This window comes from Rhea americana, unplaced genomic scaffold (assembly GCF_003343005.1).
Source record: "Rhea americana isolate MKP2758 unplaced genomic scaffold, rheAme1 scaffold_27, whole genome shotgun sequence".
Lineage (NCBI taxonomy): Eukaryota > Metazoa > Chordata > Aves > Rheiformes > Rheidae > Rhea > Rhea americana.
Window position 1 is genome coordinate 3,609,580 of NW_028186390.1, and position 18,335 is coordinate 3,627,914.

An 18,335-nucleotide genomic window follows, 5' to 3' on the forward strand; every position below is an offset into this window, starting at 1 on the left:
GTTGAAATAATACATTTCCTATGCACCAAACCAGTATGGATAGTATAGTGAAGCTCTTTAAATCAACATCAGATAAAAGTCTTAGCTCCTGTGCACCAAAACTTGAGGTAAACCTGTCTCCACAGCTGGAAAATAAATTCTGTTTTACCAACTGAAATGTATTTCAATGAAACTGAAACACTTCACAGTCCATTGGCAGGATTTACACTGATGGGAATAAGGAAAATGAGGCTATCAGTTAGCTCCCTCTCTGGTCCTTTTGCTAGATAGGTATTTGTCCAAACACAAGAACTCCCAAGATATTGTCTGCTTTGGTTTGGGGAGAATCCTAAATGCACTTACAAGTTAGTTTACAGAATTTTGTGAGTCAAATATTAGTACTCTTATTCTCATTTAAGATATATTCTCTTAGCATCTGAACACTGTGTCCTTCTGTCTGTCACCTCCTTCACTATGTATATTTAGAATAGCTTACAGTTTTATTTTACATTTGATTATAATATAAAGCACTTACCTTAGCAAAACCACAAAATATATTTTAAAAATACATTTACTTGATCTGCTACTGTCACCATGTGACACAGGTGGACTCTTAGAATGTGTGCGTGTGACTTGTAAAAGTCAGGTACTGTAAACTTGAAAGTAGAGACAGTCACTAGGTTTCCTTAGGCCTTTAACAAATGGTGAATGCTTAATATGGTGAATTTTCCAACAATAACTAAGTAAACATGGAATTAACAACATGGGTATGTTACCGAAAACCTGAATAATCTCACAGAGTTCAACAGAATCAAATCAGATATAAATACACGTATAAATGATTTTCTGCATAATTCCCAATAATATACAAGAAATCTTTAAATAATAAAAGCACACTTTATTGGGGATAATTTAGCTTATGTAACATGCAGGACTTTTTTTAGAAAAGAGCACCATGGAGTCACATTAGAGAAAGGCACTGTCAGCACTAAAGTGGTCTTTAAAATTATCCTAATATTAACGAAATAAGGTACAAAAATTTAAAATATTAAGATATTTTAATTCTTTTCAACTGCATTGTGAAATAATCTACCTACATTTATTCAAGTAAATAAAAATCATTAGAATGGTACAATAAATACACTTTTGTTGGTTACAGCTTTTACAGGATCCTTTGATCTCTATTATATATAATTCTTTGGTTTTTAAATCTGTTTAAAATACTGCAAGTTACAAAGCATCTTAGATCTTATATTTAGTATATTTACAAGAGAAACCATTTCTTTAGTAGGAGGTGCGTTCGCTAATAAGCCTTCTATTCTTCGTAGTAAACAACATATTTACAAACCACAAATAACAAAGTAGAAGCTGCAGAAGGGTTATGGTGTGATAATTAAGTACAATGGCGACCCATATGAACAGAAAATGCCAAGGAGCTAAAACAAAGCAACAACAGCTTTGTTTGTTGACAGATGTAGGAGCCATATTGTTAGTTAATTGGGTAATGGTGTAAACATTTGCAAACTCTGCTGTCCCTCAGTGAATTAAGCAGCACACTGAAATTATGGTGAAAAGCTGCACAGTCCTTTTGCTGCAGGTACTCAGCAAAGCTTTTAACTAACCTTCGAAGTATAAAGACATTGAGAAAAGGACATCGTTCATTGTTATTACTGAAGGTACTTGAAGTCTGCAAACCTTAGACTAGGATATGTATCATGAATTACACTCAAGTGAATAACAGGTTTCCATATGGTTACAGTCTGGAGGACAGTGTTCATTCCATAGGCTTGCTTTACAAATCTTTTTTTTTTTTTTTTTTTTTTTTTTTTTTTTTTTTTCAAATGGAGAAAAGACTTGTTTTTTTTTTTTTTTTCTTGCAGAAAGAGGATGTAGGAGTAGGATTTGAAAATAAAAATCTCTCAGGTGCACAGTAACTCAGGCACTGTGAATTGCAGAGATGCCTATTTACCTCCCCTTCTGAGTCTTAAGCTCAATGAACTGAAGCAGAATACTAAAACATTAAAAATGCAACAAGATACTTAATTAGCATACTTCTGTAATCACAAACTTAAATGCACTGTTTTGACTGTTTTTTACTTAACAGGTTTGCTTTCTAAGATAATAACCTTTCAATAATTTAAACAGCATCTGTGCAGGAATGCATAATTGGAGTGCAGATAATAGGAATCTAAAATTGAGTCTGGTGTTTTTACAAATTATTTTTCTCTTTAGCCATTTAGCAATAATTCACTGTGGTATATGAAGCATAAAAAATATATCCCTACTTCAGAAATCAAAATGACACATCTGTTAAAAGAAAAAAAGATCTGTTGCACTCAAAGAGGTGAAATTTATTGATTTCAATTGACTTAGGAAGTGATAAGCTCGTCATATTTGTTTAAACAATGAATTACCTGTAATTATCCAATAAAACAATGGAAAAAAAATTAATTGTGGCTAGCTAAATATTTTTTAAGTTTGCATGATTTAGTTGGGAAGAGAAAGGGGAGCAGTGCTGTTTTTGTTATTTAAAACTGGTAAGAAGATTGGTAAATTATGCTTTTAAGAAAAAATATTTGCCATTCGTTGTATAAACTCATAGTACTTGGTGTACTGCACACTAATTTTTTTAAAAAATATTTTTAAAAAGCAGTGGCATGATGCTGTCACAGGTAAAGCAAATTTAATAAAAGGTTTTTCATATGGATTTGCATTTATATCTATAGCATATGACTAATAATGTATTATTCACAAGAAAACTTCCAATAACTAATGTGTTCACATAGCAAAAGAAATTAAATCAAAATTACCAAGCAAAATAAAAATGGGAGTGAAATATTTCAGAAAGTGGTAAGATGAAAACAGATGATTTTCAGATATGTATATGAAGCACTGCAGTAGTTGAAGGACAGTAAGACTCATTTTCATTATAAATGATTACATTTAATAGTAACTTTTACTTTGATAGTAGATACTTATCCTATAGGCAGCAATCTAGCTTCCAAACAGAATCAACTCAAAAGTTTCTTGCTGACTATAAACCGGGGATTGCTCATACGCCTTCAGTGAAAGCTAGTAGTAGTTGAGAATGCTGAGCAGCTTGCAGGGTTTGGTGCTAACATCCAAACGCTGAAGAATTTTGGCAACAACAGTGCAGACAGTGCATGTAGCAGTATTTTCCAAATTGCATTGTGTTTAGCTCTTACTGGAATCCCTGCATAGGCAACTGCCTAAACACCTTTACAAATCTGATGAGAAGTCAGGATTCCAGTAAATATTCGTATCATACAAAATTACATATGTATGCATGTATGTATAGATATATATATAGAGAGAGAGAGAGAGAGAGAAAGGATATATACATGCCTAATACATGTAATATGTATATATGCATAATACATGCACTTCAGCAGATAAGATGCAATTCCAAAAGACGAGCTGATTTAGCACCCCACTCCTAAAGAAAGAGGGAAGGCCCATATGTATAAGGGCACTTACTTCTTTCTGCTTAGTGCTCTTGCCACTTCCCTTGCACAGGATTTCTCACTGGACATCTCTGTGTGCCAGTTCTCCTTATTAGTGTGAAAGAAAAATAACCCAATAAATAAAAATATGCCATTTTCTGCCATCCTGGGCTAATTTAGATGGATGATGAGCATCAAAGTGGGTGAAACAGGCTACCACATGACTTGGAGCAAGGGTGGGAGTAAACAGATAATTAGATTTCCCTTTTCAGTGGGGAGAACATGTTGGTTTTATTATGCTACTTGCACTGTCAGTTTGATGGAGATTTTAGGATACTTCTAGGACTAGTCTGATTTTTTATCGTAGCTCATGTGTTCCAGTATTTCTTTCCAAATGATCTTAACTTTGACAAAACAGATGTATTTACACTTTAGTTTATGGGAGAAAACAGCTCTTCTTGGAATTAACATGATGGAATCTATTTAAAATACAACATGCAAAATACAGGAAAAAAAAACAATATCTAGTTCTTCATCTGTGTACTGATCCAAACTTCCAAGTATCACTGATGTGAGATACTGAACATATCTCCATGGTGCAAACCTGTATTCTGAAAATATACAGTTCAAATAAAATCTACGTATCTTTTTGTTTTTGTGTTTACAGGTGACCCAGCTGGATCCAAATAAATCATTACTGGAGGTAAAACTGTACCCTCAAGAAACCCTTTTCCTAGAGGCAAAAGAATAGATCAAACAAGATTGTAGGACTAATCACCTTTGACAAACCAGAGGCACAGGACTGGGAGGAGGGCTTCTATCAAAACCACCTTGTACTATCATCTAACTCAATACAACGTCACAACTTTGCCTCTTGCAAGAATCCTGAAAAAATGAAAAAAAAAAAAAAAAAAAAACAGCTACGTAAAGTTTCACATACATGAGTATATGTTTCCAACCTCGTTTAAATGAGCAGAGGATAAAATTCTGCTATGAACACTGAACATTATGACTCTGTTGCTCACTTATCATCCAGCTTTTGTTATAATTAATGCACTGTTAAAATGTGAGTGATTGTTAAGTAGAATTTTTACTCCTCAAATGCCCCTTTTTTTCCACCAAGAAATCTTGGACAGTTCTGCCTGTACTTTTGACACTAGGATGCTGTATATTTGATATCTCGCTGAGCCAGTGCTCTTTATGCATTTTATTTCTGTGCTTGAATTTCTACTTTGCCACCTAATTTAAAAAGGCAGAAAAAAAGTAACGGGACATTCTCAGCCATGGAAATTTAACAGTATTATAGTAGAAAGCATATAATTTTGGTTAGTACTTTCTGACTTCTTTGATAAGATGTAAGGTTTTGTTTGAAGAATATAGTTTGACATATATGCGAGATATTTATTTACTGGTTCTGCTTTGGGTCTCAGTTCTGATTCAGTTTAGGAAGTATTTTCCATTACATTGCAGTGTGTGAAACTGCTTATTGCATGATGTGAATATTTAAACAACGTTACAAATGGCCAGTACCGGAAACCTGGTATCTTGCCAATACTTCAGGAATCAGCTGATATTGAATATCAGCTGTTAAAAACCTTTCAAATACCAGATACAAAAGATCTTTATTTCTCATTGTGGAAGAAATGGCTGTTCCCATTATAGCATTCTTCCTTCATTCTGGCACTTGTTTGTATCCTATTACTCTGCTGTTTTAAAGCACCTTGTTTGTTTCATCAAACAATGAGTATCTTAAGAGATGGTGTAATAAGAAATCTGCCTTATTACTGCACACTTTGGACATTTTTACAATAGATTACTGATCCCGTCTCAAATTAAAGAAATCCTAGTTCTGTTGTCTGAAATGTATGCACCAACTACATGATATCTGATGTGGAAAAATCTGGTACTTTAAATAACTCAATGATAGTATAAGCATACTGAATCGAAGACTATAAAGTTCACTTGATGCCAAACCTGCATCAAAGCAAGTTTTTTTTTTTGGGGGGGGGGGGTATTTTAATCTCTAAGCTTACAGTGTAGTGCACAGTAGCACTACAGATTCATCATCTGCTAATCAAACTTTTTTTTTGTAAAGCCTGGCACATTGTTTTCCATATATGTTTATATGTAATTCACAGTGTTTATTGTAGCAAAATGAATTCTGATTTGAAAATTTTATACTAAGCAAAAACCAATTGCACACATCTTTTTGTCTTTTCTTCCCCTCAGAAGGACATTGATATAAAATTAAATGTATGCCTATTATTAGGGTGTTAGTGAAGCTGATCTATTGTTACCTTTACCAAAAATTTCAAATTTCTGAGTGGGGAAAGCCTTATTCTACCTTTTGTAATTCTGTAATTAGTGAATGCTACATCAAACACTTTTAGAAGTGACGTATCTATGACAAACAAAAGATTTTGAAGTGTAAACAAATCCTAATCATTTGCAGTTCATAAATAAAAGAATTAATGGCCACTAGGAAGACAAATGTACGTGTAATGGAAAGCTGAATGCAGATACTTCATTCTCAACTTTTGTATTCTTACAGAAAAAATCCACTGTTTATTAATCAGAAATTAACATAGGTAACAAATTGGGATGATACTGGTTCTAGAAGCAATCACAGTAACACATACAGCAGGATTTTAAAGTGATGCATATATTTTCTTTTTTTTTTTTTCCCCAGATTAGCTCTTCTTTTTAACTGGCTATTGAGGAAATGAGTTGCTGAAATACTGCTACACATAGCAAAGCGACCTTTCAGCTACCTTTTTTATATTTAATCTGTTCTGTTTAACTTTTGTTTGATCTCATCAGGCTGTTTTCTCTCACTTAAATTTATTTCTGTATTTTGACTATATATTCTTTTCTTTGATACTAGTTTCATAAAGTTATTAAATGTGGCTTGAATATTTGTTGAACCTGTTGAAGTCAGTGCTCCCAGGGCTTGTTTGGCCTTTTTTTTTTTCCTAACCTCTGCGTTTGTTTACTTTCCCCATTTTGTTCATATCGCAAAATACACTGTCAATATCAAAATGTTCTGGTGATGATTAACTGGAAGTGTTCAAAGTGGTGGTACTACTGCCCTCTGATATAAAGGTAACAAGATCAGTATATAATGATCTTTCTGCCACAACATGAGTAAGTGTATCACTCTATTTAAATAAAAATATTCATGACTCTGGTCCTTAAATACTTCAGCCCTGATTTCAAGAAGCAACCATCTAGAGTCACCTTTCCAAGTTAGGCCTCCAGTGCAAACCAGTCTCTGTGTAGGAATATTAATATTCTAGGCCATTGTTTTCTGCTATCCTAAACCAACCATAGTATTCACTTCATATGCTCTTCTGATATGGTTAACTCATATCATTAATAATTAGCCATTAGACTAATTTTGTTATTCAACATTACTGTAATATGGTAACAATGTTACTACAGAGCAGATCCCTGATTCTACATTTTTATCTTCAAGTTCCTTATATTAATGGCTTATCATTAATGTGATTAATACATTAGTATTAAAACTTAAGGAATTACTGTTAATGAATGGAATCCTGTATAATGTTTGGCTTTCATTATTGGCCTTCAGAACACTACGGTGCAGGTGAGGCTGTAGCTTTTTAAGAAATTCCCTGCCTATTGGCACTGGTGTTCTAAATCAGTATTAGAGAATATGCAAAACACAACTGTTTGTACTGTATTCTCTGCATAGATGCTCTTAAATTTAGTGAGAGTGCTTAGGATGTTTTTAATGAAGCTACATTGGGGGTTTGTGTATTTTTTCTACTATTTTTCTATTTTTTTGGCTTTTGTAAATTTAACTTAGTGACATTAGAAACTTATAACAGATTTTCAGTTACAGTAATACGTCTGCTAAAAGGTGATATGATTTCACTCTTCCATATGTGGAGAAAGACAAAATCACAAAACAAAACCAACATGACCTAGATCCATGGAATGACTGAAGAACTTTAATCATCCGAGCCTCATGTTCAGACCCCCTTAAATAATGCATAGGAGGATTTAAGGGCCTTAGAATGGGATCCAAATCAATAATAAAAACAGTAATAAAATCAAAACAAATGCCCATGAAATACATAGGAAGAGCATTAATGGGCAGAACCAGAAACTGCTTAGACAAGTCGATAGGAAATGCTAAAGATGGCAGTATCTCATTTATGCCATTCCTCACTGAAGCCAAAGCTTCCTACTCTATCCTAGCACAGGACACCTTCCTCCACTCAAGAGTCTGAGCATTGAGCTCTAAAATCAAGGTAAGCATCCAAGTCCTTCCTCCCAAATTTTGACAAAGCACAGGATACTTGTTTCTTTCAGAAAAGGGGTGGTGGTTGTATCCTGGGTCTCCTGTTTACACAGTTTTCCCATACTGTCAGTAGTATGGCCTCAGTAGAACCAAACCTGTATCTCAAACTTGTCAGAAGATTACCTTAAGATTGCTACAGCGTAGGCTGTATTTAACGTGTACTCTCTCTCTGCTGTCAAAGCTATTTGACTGCCAAAGTACTGATATTTTTTTAAGCTCATTCACAGGGAACATAAAAGCAAGAGCGTGGTTCTTCAGGCCAGTGATGGGGAGCTCATCTGGGAAGAGCTATCCAGTTCTCTTCCAGTTCATCACAGTCACTGGCCTTTTGAGACAAGTGCCCCAGGAGAAGAAACAGAATATTGCTTCTGCACACTAGTTAAATTGTCTTTCTATACTTGTATAAAAGAGAAGGCAACACTACTTAGCCTTGTGATATTTTTTTCTGGACAGTTTTTTAAAGAAAGCAGAAATTACTGTGTATTCTACACAGTGTGAACCATCATTTGCTGCCTGGAAACATTTTCTCTCGGACGACAGAGGTGGAGGAATACCAAATATAGCATTAACCTTGTCAGGATCCAGACAGTTGTATACCAGATAAAGCTGATTATAGCTCTGCAATGCTGCCAGAAAGGCCACCACCGCTCCAAATTGCAGTGGGACTAGACAAACTAATCTAGCTAAAAACTTGCCATTTTTTTCCTGGATTAGTTTTTCAGACTGATTCAGTTCACTGAGTGGCTACATGAACATCAGCACTGACAAACGGCAACAGAATGCAGAGCAGAAGTTGAGTAACAGAGGATGGGAGGGAGGAGGCATCAGGGCTGCCTTTGGGCAACAGTGCGATTTTGGTGGCATGATACTGATCATAGAACTCTAGCTTTAGTCATGGGCAAGGCAGGCGGATACCCTTGCAGCATCAGGGTTTGGGTCACTATGCCCATGCACAGAAGTACAACTTCAGATCCCCGTGGAAATTTAATGTCAAAAACTGAAATAGAAGAATTGTAATGCTAGATAGAATCAGAGGTCAGTCAAATATATATATATATCGTGTCTCCGAGAATGGCCAGTAGCAGATACACAGAAAATGTGTAAGAAACAAGGCATGTGTATTAGTTTCATGGACTCCTCTCTTAGTTTATGATTACAGTTTCTAATATTTCCGTATTTAGACGCCCTGAGCAGTCCTGTCCAATAGTTATCCATAGTTCTATCCTCCATGAATTTATCTCATCTCTTTCTGAAGCCAATTATAATAATTTTGGCCTCACCTACATATTTTCCCATTAATTCTAAAATTCAAATAGGTACTGCTTGTGTAAATTAAATAAGCTTTTTGTTTCTTTGTTTCAAATCCACCAGTTGACTATTTTATCACCTGTCCTGATTTCTTATTGTGAGAAATAGTGAATAGTTGCTTCCTGTTTACTTCCTCAGCACCAATCACGATTCAGAAGACCTCTATCATCTTCTCTTAGTTGTCCCTCTTCCAGCTTTGAGGAGCCCCTTCATTAGTTGGTGTCTTCTTTAACTAAACTTCTTTCATATCTCTGAATGTATTTGTTACATTTCCCTGTATCTTTTCTCTTTCTACTGTGTCCTATGTCTGGTGAACCAACTTCACACAATTTTGCAGGAGGGAGAGATCTCATGAGGGGCTGGCAGTTACCTCATGACTTTTTATTTTCAAATCCTTCTCCACTAATTCCTTACTCTATTTGTCTCTGGTTACTTCTGAGCCTTACTACTGAGCTCACAAAAATATCCATGAAGAACCCAATGCCTCTTTCTTAGATGATAACAGCTGATTTAGAACAGATCCCCATTTGTAGAGTCGATCTGTTTCCCGATTCCCAAGGCTTCCACAAGAATGTTGCGTTATTACTGTACCTCACCATCTTTTTGGGCTGCCTTGTTAAGTTTTTATGTTTAAAATTTGTATTCATAACTTGAATTTCAAGCAAATTTAACAAAAGGCATAAAGGTCTTATTATCTAAGGTTTCCATCAGTTTTGTGAAAACAGGCAGTCCAAACTTCCAGAAATAAGAAGCCAGACTGAGCAGACCCTGTGAGTACCCCCAGGGAGGAAAAGGCACACTGTATACTTAATTCTTGCTAGGTATTAGAGAATGCACTTGAGAGAGCTACACAAGTACCTTACCTGCAGGAAAAGTTTCAATGGGATTTAGTGTCTTATTAGATACCAGAGAATTCACTCTTCAGTCAGAGCTTTTCTCTGTGGATTCTTTTATTTGTAATAAAGACTGAAGTCACACTGCAGCCTTAATATAATTCAATTAAAATGACACTCAACTACTGGTAATAAACCATTCGTTAATTTGGATTCATTAGTTCTTGTGCTCACAGAACTACTGGTTAATACGATCATTCTTTTGTACTTATTACCAGTGAGTATCATTTATTATTTTTCCCACTCTATTGTGAGTGTTCTACAGTTCATTGCTAGTCATGTTCGATTCAGTAATCTTGAATGATTTTGTATCATTCACTAGTAAGATCACCTCACCACTGATAGCTTTTTCTGGATAACTTAAAAGTACATTGAATAACACAGGTTCCAACACAGATGCTTGAGAATATTGCTGTTAATCCTTCTCACTATGAAAAGCACTGCTTACTGCCTCCATTTACTAATCCATGAGTATTATTCCCTTTTTTTCCCCCCCAAGAAAAGATATTTCCACCACAGTAAACCTTACTGCAAATGACTAGCTTGTTTTTCCTGCAGTGGCCCTACCTTCATTAAGTACTTGTTTTACACCCTGATAATATATTAGTCCAATTATCTTTCCAGCAGGCTTCCTGTTTCTGGTATTTTTAATGTTCTTTTACAACTTTGACAAATTTTCCTCAAAGTGTGCAGATTTTTTTTTGTTTTCGATTTGTGTCTTGTAATAGGTAACTTTCCATAGTCATGTTCTTTTCTATTTTCCTAATTTATCTTTCATCCTTTAATGTACTGTTTAATTTGATTTGATTTCTGGTGGGCCTTCTAGAGTCTTTTTAAAATAAGATGCATATATATTTGGAGCATCTAATACATTATCTTTAAATAGTTTTGATGATGATCTTATTCCTTTAACTGCAACAATATCTGTAGTATCTTACTGTTTATGCAGTTTTCATTTTAAAGATAAATGCTACAATGGAGAATTATGTTAAGTTCAGGTTACTGAGTTTGAGTATGTCCTAGTCTACCATGAAATGAGTCTTCTACTGTGAATCAAGTATAGCACCATGAAAAACTAAATTAAGGGTTGCTTCCCCCACTGTGGTTTCCCAACTTGCAATGTTAAGAAGCAATCATTTATGGCATCTAAAAATGTATCCTCTTCTGCACTTCCTGATACGACACATACTCAGTCTATGCGGGTAACTGAAGTCTCCCATTGTCATGGGGTTTTTTTGGTCTGTTTTAACAGTCTTATTAATCTTTCTTATAATTTCTTAGTTGTGTTTGCAATTGTTTGTCTTTCTTAATACACTCTTCCTATTTAGACACAAAATCTCACATATAGTGATTGCGGTACTTTTTTTTTTTTTTTTTTTNTTTTTTTTTTACAGTTATCTAATTTATTTGCCTCTATGCTTCATTTAGTATATGGTCACAGTTCCCATTAGCATTACTATCATTGGTATATATTCTGTACCTTATTACTACAGCATCCTATTCATGATCATGCTTTCTTGAACTTTACTGAGATGCTAATATGTTGTCATTTGAAACCTACCACTTTTATTTCAGGCATTTAATGTTTTTTAAGTTATTCTAAAGTGTACATAGAACCATTTTTCATTTTGTTTGGGTCTATATGTCTATTTTATATGCCATGATTAATTAGTACTTTTGCTTGCGTAAGGAAAAGTAAGCATTTCCAAACTGTCGTGGCAACAAGAAGGACCACAACTATAAACTCATATCTAAAGATTGACATAATAAATTATTCTGTGGATCTAACTCCAAAAATCTAGGATTTTTTAGAATTTATGTATAATCTAAGAATTGCAGAGAACAATTAGTTACTGAAAATACTTTTCTTTTTTATGATTTTGACCAAAGTGAATAGTAAGAAACTGCATGGCTGTTGCAGTATCCTACAATATATAACAAAAAAATGAACTCAGACTTTCACCATTACAGTTCCTTGTAAAGTTTGTTTTAACATTTTAACTTAGAAATGTTCCATAGTCCATAAAGAGGTTTTCTGCATATGCACTGAAAGCATTAAAGCACTCACAATTCAGAAGTCTTAGCAGATACAAAGCATTCTTTTCATTGTATGAGCAATTTCAAGGCAAATGTGCAGTTTAACCCTCTGATTATTATTTTTTCGTAGCTATAAAATTCTTTCATTATACCCTGTATTTCTAGATGTCCTCGTACCTATTTTTTCTTTCAGACTGAATGCTTTTTAATTTTTTAACATTAGCTTCTCATCGTTAAGCAATCACTATGCATGTGCAGTACTCTTTACCAATCCAGGAATGCCATATTCAGTAGACTATACTTTCTAACCACTTTACCCTTTCGGAACTCCTAATTTTGCTTTACAAGAACCCTCCTAGCTGAGTCAGCATTTATGCAGCTCCCATTCTTCTAGAATCAAACCAATTCCTTTTATCTTGTGAAAATATCTTAGCTTTTCAAAATGAATTAGTATGGCATTCCATGATCTGATGTTACTAGTTTTTACTGATACAAAAATTCTACAAATAACAGAAATAATTTTTAACCAAAAGGAGTTATATTAACACAACCAGATTCCAAAGTCTAGCAACTCTTTGATACTTTGATGCCTGCTTTAGGATTCACTGAGGTTAGTCACTACAGGGTATGGCATAACCAAATGCCGTACACTCAAGTAAGGTTCTTTGTGCAGTAAGTGTTAAAGAGTCACTATGCTGCCTTTATACCATCCTGTAGTAACATAATTTCCCAGAAGCAGACTGAATCCTTAGGAGACCAATTAAACTAATTTTATGGCACCTATGCACTGCTGGGTTGGTGAAAAGGAGCTGTTCACAGCAGGTTAAGAATGAAGCTCATAAATTAAGAGAAGGCAAAAAAAAGTAATATACAAGAAACACAATGGAAATTATACCGTCAAAAAGTTGCCCTAAAGAATAAATTGTTGTTATGGAAATATCACTAACTTTGGTGTGATCTTTTTCATTTAAAATTTTTGCTTTCAATGGATTCCTTCTTTCTAGAAATGGTTATTCCCATCGTTTTAAAAGTAACATAAAGATGAAGATTTTTCTAACTACCTGCTTATGAGACTCTTACAGCAAGGAATCTACCTTCTAAGGTAACAATTAACTTGATTTCTTAGAAAGTGTAATGTGTGGTGGGCTTTTGTTGTTGTTTTGTTTATTACTGTTTCAGTTTTTTACCTTCACTTTTTTCAAACAGAAAATGGACTTACAGGTTATTTATATACCACTATGAGAAATGACTAATAATTATCAATAAAATAGGGAGGATTCATATGATTTTAAACACAGAACAGGCCTGACTGAAGGCTTTATATACTCTGTACATTCTTTCTGTGTAATATTATACATCACTGCTTAAACACTGCAGAAAACTGCTATGTCCTCTCAACTAAAGAGGAGATGAAGGATCTTATAGAGAAGAATTTGTTAATAACAATTAAAAAGAGGTCCTGTCCTTACAAGATAGTATTATCCAGACATGGAATTACATGAGGAAGTTACACTTATACATAAACCCTCTGTAACATTAGTCTAAACATGAATGATAAATTCTTGACATGCTGTCTCAGGGAAAGGATGTCTCCAGTGAGGCACTGGCCACAAAAAAAAAAAAAAAAAAAAAAAAAAAAAAAAGGAAGTTTACTTCTGAATGGTTTAGAAGATGTTAATAATGAATTGCCTTTTAATCCATGAGAAGGGGTTCTATAAGATCCTGTCACATACTGTAAACTCCTCAGTATTTCCTACAAGTTGAAGGCGACAGGACCTCCTCCTCATTTGCTCTGAGAGGAGAGCAAAGACATTTACAGAAGTACCAAAGTTTTCAAGCATGTAATTGTACGTTATGTAATTAAAAATGGGATTACAACAAAAATGAATCATATTGGATCAAGTATAGCAAGTACTCACTGATAAGAGTTTAGGTGATGATATAATGTTGCAGTTCCTGTCCTATTTTACAATGTGACACTTTATCATAATCCCTGCAGTTTCTTAAGAACTATATCCCTATGCTCCTCGTGTTGGCAAACAAAAGTCAAGTTCTATACATAGTGCATCTGAACAGCACTATGATCTGAATATTTTATCATGCCAACACTGCACTGAGGGAACCAATGTACGCTGACACAAAGCTGAAGGTGGCTGGTAGGCTTATCGGAATTTCCAAAACACAAATTATTTTAATGGTTTTATCCAATTGCAATGAGAAAGACTAGAGAAACCAGCAGAATCTAATCTGATCTTGAATTTATCTGCAACTGATGAAAGCGTATACATGACTGGGACTGTCATAAGCACGGAAGTTCTACCACCATAATTTTTGCCTTTTCTTTCATAACTGACAGAGCAGAAGTTACATGTATGAGATTTTAACTGATTTGCAACTTTTCTCCCTTTGGGTTTAGTGGCCTGTGGTCAGGGGTCCAGAACAAGGTGAAAGAGACCACCTTAATAAAAAGTACATTTAAAAAACGCACTTTTAAATCTCCTAAAGATAAAGCAGTAAGAAATATGTTCAGATACCTGTGTGGGCTCCCCCAACATCGTACTGGGATAGTTAATATAATATTTATCAGCTTATAAAAGCATCACTTTTGGCAAGGTGAAACTGTTCCTCTAAAATTGGACAGAGTAAATAAAAAAGAGCGGAGTGATTTCACAATTACAGATGGCAATTCACAGTCACACCATAATTGAAAGCAGCACTTACCAGACTTGGCAGCTTTAAGTCCATGCTCTGATAAAGGATTCCACTAAGTACCAGTTGGATTTTCTGTTGCTTGGTTGAACAGGGAGATTGAAGAAGTCCTCCTCTTGATGGTGGAGTCCTCCTCTTAATGGAGGATTTCTTGGCAACCAGTTTCATCCTGCTTAAATTAACGGAAACCTCCAGATCTGTGAGAAATAAGCACAACTCTTCTTCATACAAAAGAAAACAGATAGAAAAACAGGTTTCCAAGACTTCTCTTCTTTTCCAGTGACTTTTACAGAAAATGCGATTTACTGATCTGTGGTATCTGCTATAGTAAATATTTTTTTCTGCCAGAGTACAATTCTTTTCCAGTAGCGTTTCTCAACATGCAGGTTTCCCATTTGTGTTGTGTGACTTAAACCCTCCTAATGGCATATAGTCACTTACAATCTTATACTCCCAGTCTTTATAGCTGTTTTGAACTATTACTGCAGATGCTACTTTGTGTAAAGTCAAACAGAATAAACACAAAGCAACTGAGAGAAACAAGGAATCATAGCTCAATTCCTTATTTCTGTTTTCTCTGGTTTGGGTTTTTTGTTGTTGCTGCTTTTTTAAGTGCACCTATTTTTCGTTCTTTTCCCATGGCAATAATATTGTTCAATATCCCATAAGTTCAACCTTCTTGAGCAACTATAAGGCAATACAGTGCTTAATGGAAGACTGTAAGTTATACCTGAAAACTCCAAGTGTTCTCTGTCTTCTCATGTCTTTTTCTGTCTTTCCATTTCAACTAATAATTTTTCCGTTGTTCCTAACCTGCAGAAATCAACTGCATCTCTTTCCATTGCAGTTGCTATTAGCAAAACTATTTACATTATGAACTATCACTGTCACTTGCCGGGCATTTTCATTATCACTTCTCCCAAAGCCTTTTCTGTGCTTCAAAACTAAGTCAGGACTTTCCTTTTCCTTCTTGTACGGGGTATGTGTGTGTGGGGAGCCAATACCAATTTTCTGATCTAACGGGAGTTTCCCCCAAAGGCTTGATTTAACTCATTAAAGATTGTGGAAAGTACAAGGGTCAAGTGTGGTCTGAGAACCACAAGATGAGGAGCAGCTTCCTGGCATAGAGTAACAAAAGGGCAAGTCCCTGACACTCAGGGACTGGGAAACCTTTGTGGGTAGAGGGGAAATAAGACAAATAAACAACAACAACAAAAAACAGGAGTGCTGCCCCAATGTGTTTTTTTGTTTGTATGTTTGTTTTTCCTTTTACCGTCATGCTGCTGCGAGAGCGGGCCGTTGATGGCAGTGCAGGCACAAAATGGCGGGCGAAGACGCGGTTGCGGGCCTCGAGCCCTCGAGCCCTGCCGGCTCGAGGCAGCCGTTAACGGCCGCTGAGGGAGGCGCGGGGGCGGTAGCGCCGCGTGCGAGGGGCACTGGGAAGGGCAGAAGCCCGACGGGGCGGCTCCCTCCCGCCGGCTCCTTCCCGCCTGCCTCCCCGGCGAAGCCATGCCTCCTCGGTGGGCGCTGGCCGTCGTCTAGGCGGGAAAATGACGCCGCGCGGCAGCTTTGCCGTGAAGGCAACACCCCCCGCCCGCAGGCTGCACTCACGGGCGGGGGCAGGCGGCGTCGAGCTGCGGGGTCTGCGCGTGTGGCGCGCGGGCGGGCAGCGGCTCTGAGGAAATGGCGGCCGCCTGGCGCGGCCCTGCCACCACCCTGCCCTGCCAGCTGCTGCCGCGGGGGCAGCGGGATTCCCCCCGCCTCCCGCGCCCCACCTTCGCCCTCGCAGCGCTGCCAGCGATCGAGCCCGGTGAGTAGGGAGGGTGCCCGCAAAAAAGCGCGTCTGCGGCGAGGTGAAACGCGCCTTCACACCTCCGGCATGGCTCACTCCTGCATGGAAACGGTGAGGGGAAAAATAAGTAAAGGCAGGCGGGCGGGAACGGGTGGGTGGCAAAGGCGTTTCCCAGGCCCGAGTGGTGCCCTGGGCAGCGACCCCCACCACCACCACCCAAAGCCCTGCCGGGCCCAGAGCTGCCCCGCGGTGCCTGGAAGCAACTTTGCTCTCTCCTTCCCCTCTCTTTCCACTGGGGCCTCGAAAGGTGAAGTGAGCTGAGGCATGTGCCGCCTGGAGCGGCCCCCTCCAGGGCCCTGTTTCCATCCCATTTCGCCCCCCCTCCCCGTACAGCACTATCGGCCTCCTCACTGGTGCCCGTCTGCCCCCTTAAAAAAAAAAAAAAAGGGTGTGGGGGGGAACATGCCGAAGTGGAGTGTCGGCCCGCACTGGGGGGCGCGGAGCCCCTCCCGTGTGGGGCCGCGGGCATCCCCACGCAGCCCGTGGGGCCCCGCGCGGCGTGGCCGCGGGGCTCCTCGCAGAGTCCGTCCTGCACTTCTTGAGGAGCGAATTCTGTATTTGCATAAGGGGCCAATTAAACAGCGCGTGTTAATTGTAAAAAGAACACAATTTTTTTTCTTTCCCTTTCCCTCAGAGTGTGTGTTTTTTTAACCCGCCCCTCCGCAAACACTCTCAATGTGTCTCTTTAACGATATAGGTTGTATTTATCTATCGCATTCCGGCAGGACTGTTAAGCTCCTGAGCTACTAGGGCAACAAACTTGGGGGGGGGGGAGATAGGCGAGATCCTTCGGCAAATCCAACTGGAGCTGTCATGATCATGAATAAAAATAAAAGGCTTAATCGTCTGCTTTCGGCTAATGAAACAATTTCGCCTCCAAAATATGGAAGCGCGGGATGCGCTGAGAGGGCCGGGGCAGGGCGCAGGGCTGCGGCTGCCCCTCTCCCGGGGGAGCCTGTCCCCGTGTCACGGGCCGGGGCATTGCGCGAGCCGCCCCCGGCCCCAGCAGGCAGGAGGGAGCTCGCAGGTTTTTAATTACACTCCTTCCCTTTGCTCCCTTCATTTTTCTGCACCCTTTGCAGCGAGACACACTTGGAATCAGAGTGGTTGTGACATTTTGGTGGCAGCTTATTGTGCGGAACACTTAAAGTTTAAAAAACAAGCCCCATAGAAGTTGAGGGGCTTAAAGCAGCCCCCTTTGTGGGGCAAGACATAGAGTTTTGATTCTGGACAATGGTGTTTCTCAAATTTCTTCCAAAAACCTGCACCCCATCTGTGATCTCAATGAAATCGCTTTTCTCTTTCCCTTCAATTCATTTGGCAAAGGCGAAGCAGATGCATGGGACGGGGTCTGAATTTTAATTATTGGGTTTTACCTGAAACAAAACAGCAAATCCTTTTTACCATGTGTTTGAAGTTAGGAGCTGGGTAGGGGAATATAAAATATAATTAAAAAGCTCTCGGATCGTTAGAGAGCTGACAAGAGCCTCTCTAATGAACCTCTCGGAGTGCCCTGTAGTAAATTAGCGGAGCGGAGCTTTTCTGAGTCACTCCGGCTCGGAAGTGCTGGCCCCGCTTTACCTGTGCGCGTGCATGTGCCTTTCCCCACCGCAGGCCACGACGAGCAGACCCCGGCTCCCGCGGAGGAGGCAGCTCCTGGATATTTTAATCTAACGTGAAAAGTGCCGTTTGCACGCTCGCTCCCAGCGGAGCCTTGGCTGTCCCGCCGCCACCTGCAAGGTCCCAGGAGAGATGAGAGGAGCCGG

General features: G+C 38.1%; 2 protein-coding genes across 2 annotated transcripts in view; both read left to right on the forward strand.

Moving 5' to 3' along the window:
- The window catches only part of FAF1 (Fas associated factor 1), a 173,630-nt gene extending 166,991 nt beyond the window's left edge, over positions 1–6,639 (forward strand). The window contains exon 19 of the mRNA XM_085308055.1: positions 4,111–6,639. Coding sequence (XP_085164181.1) covers positions 4,111–4,194 — 84 coding nt within the window. The 3' untranslated portion in view covers positions 4,195–6,639. The remainder of the gene's footprint in view (positions 1–4,110) is intronic.
- Positions 6,640–16,400: 9,761 nt separating this feature from the next.
- The window catches only part of DMRTA2 (DMRT like family A2), a 10,866-nt gene continuing 8,931 nt past the window's right edge, over positions 16,401–18,335 (forward strand). Inside the window, exon 1 of the mRNA XM_085308188.1 lies at positions 16,401–16,527. Coding sequence (XP_085164314.1) covers positions 16,401–16,527 — 127 coding nt within the window. The remainder of the gene's footprint in view (positions 16,528–18,335) is intronic.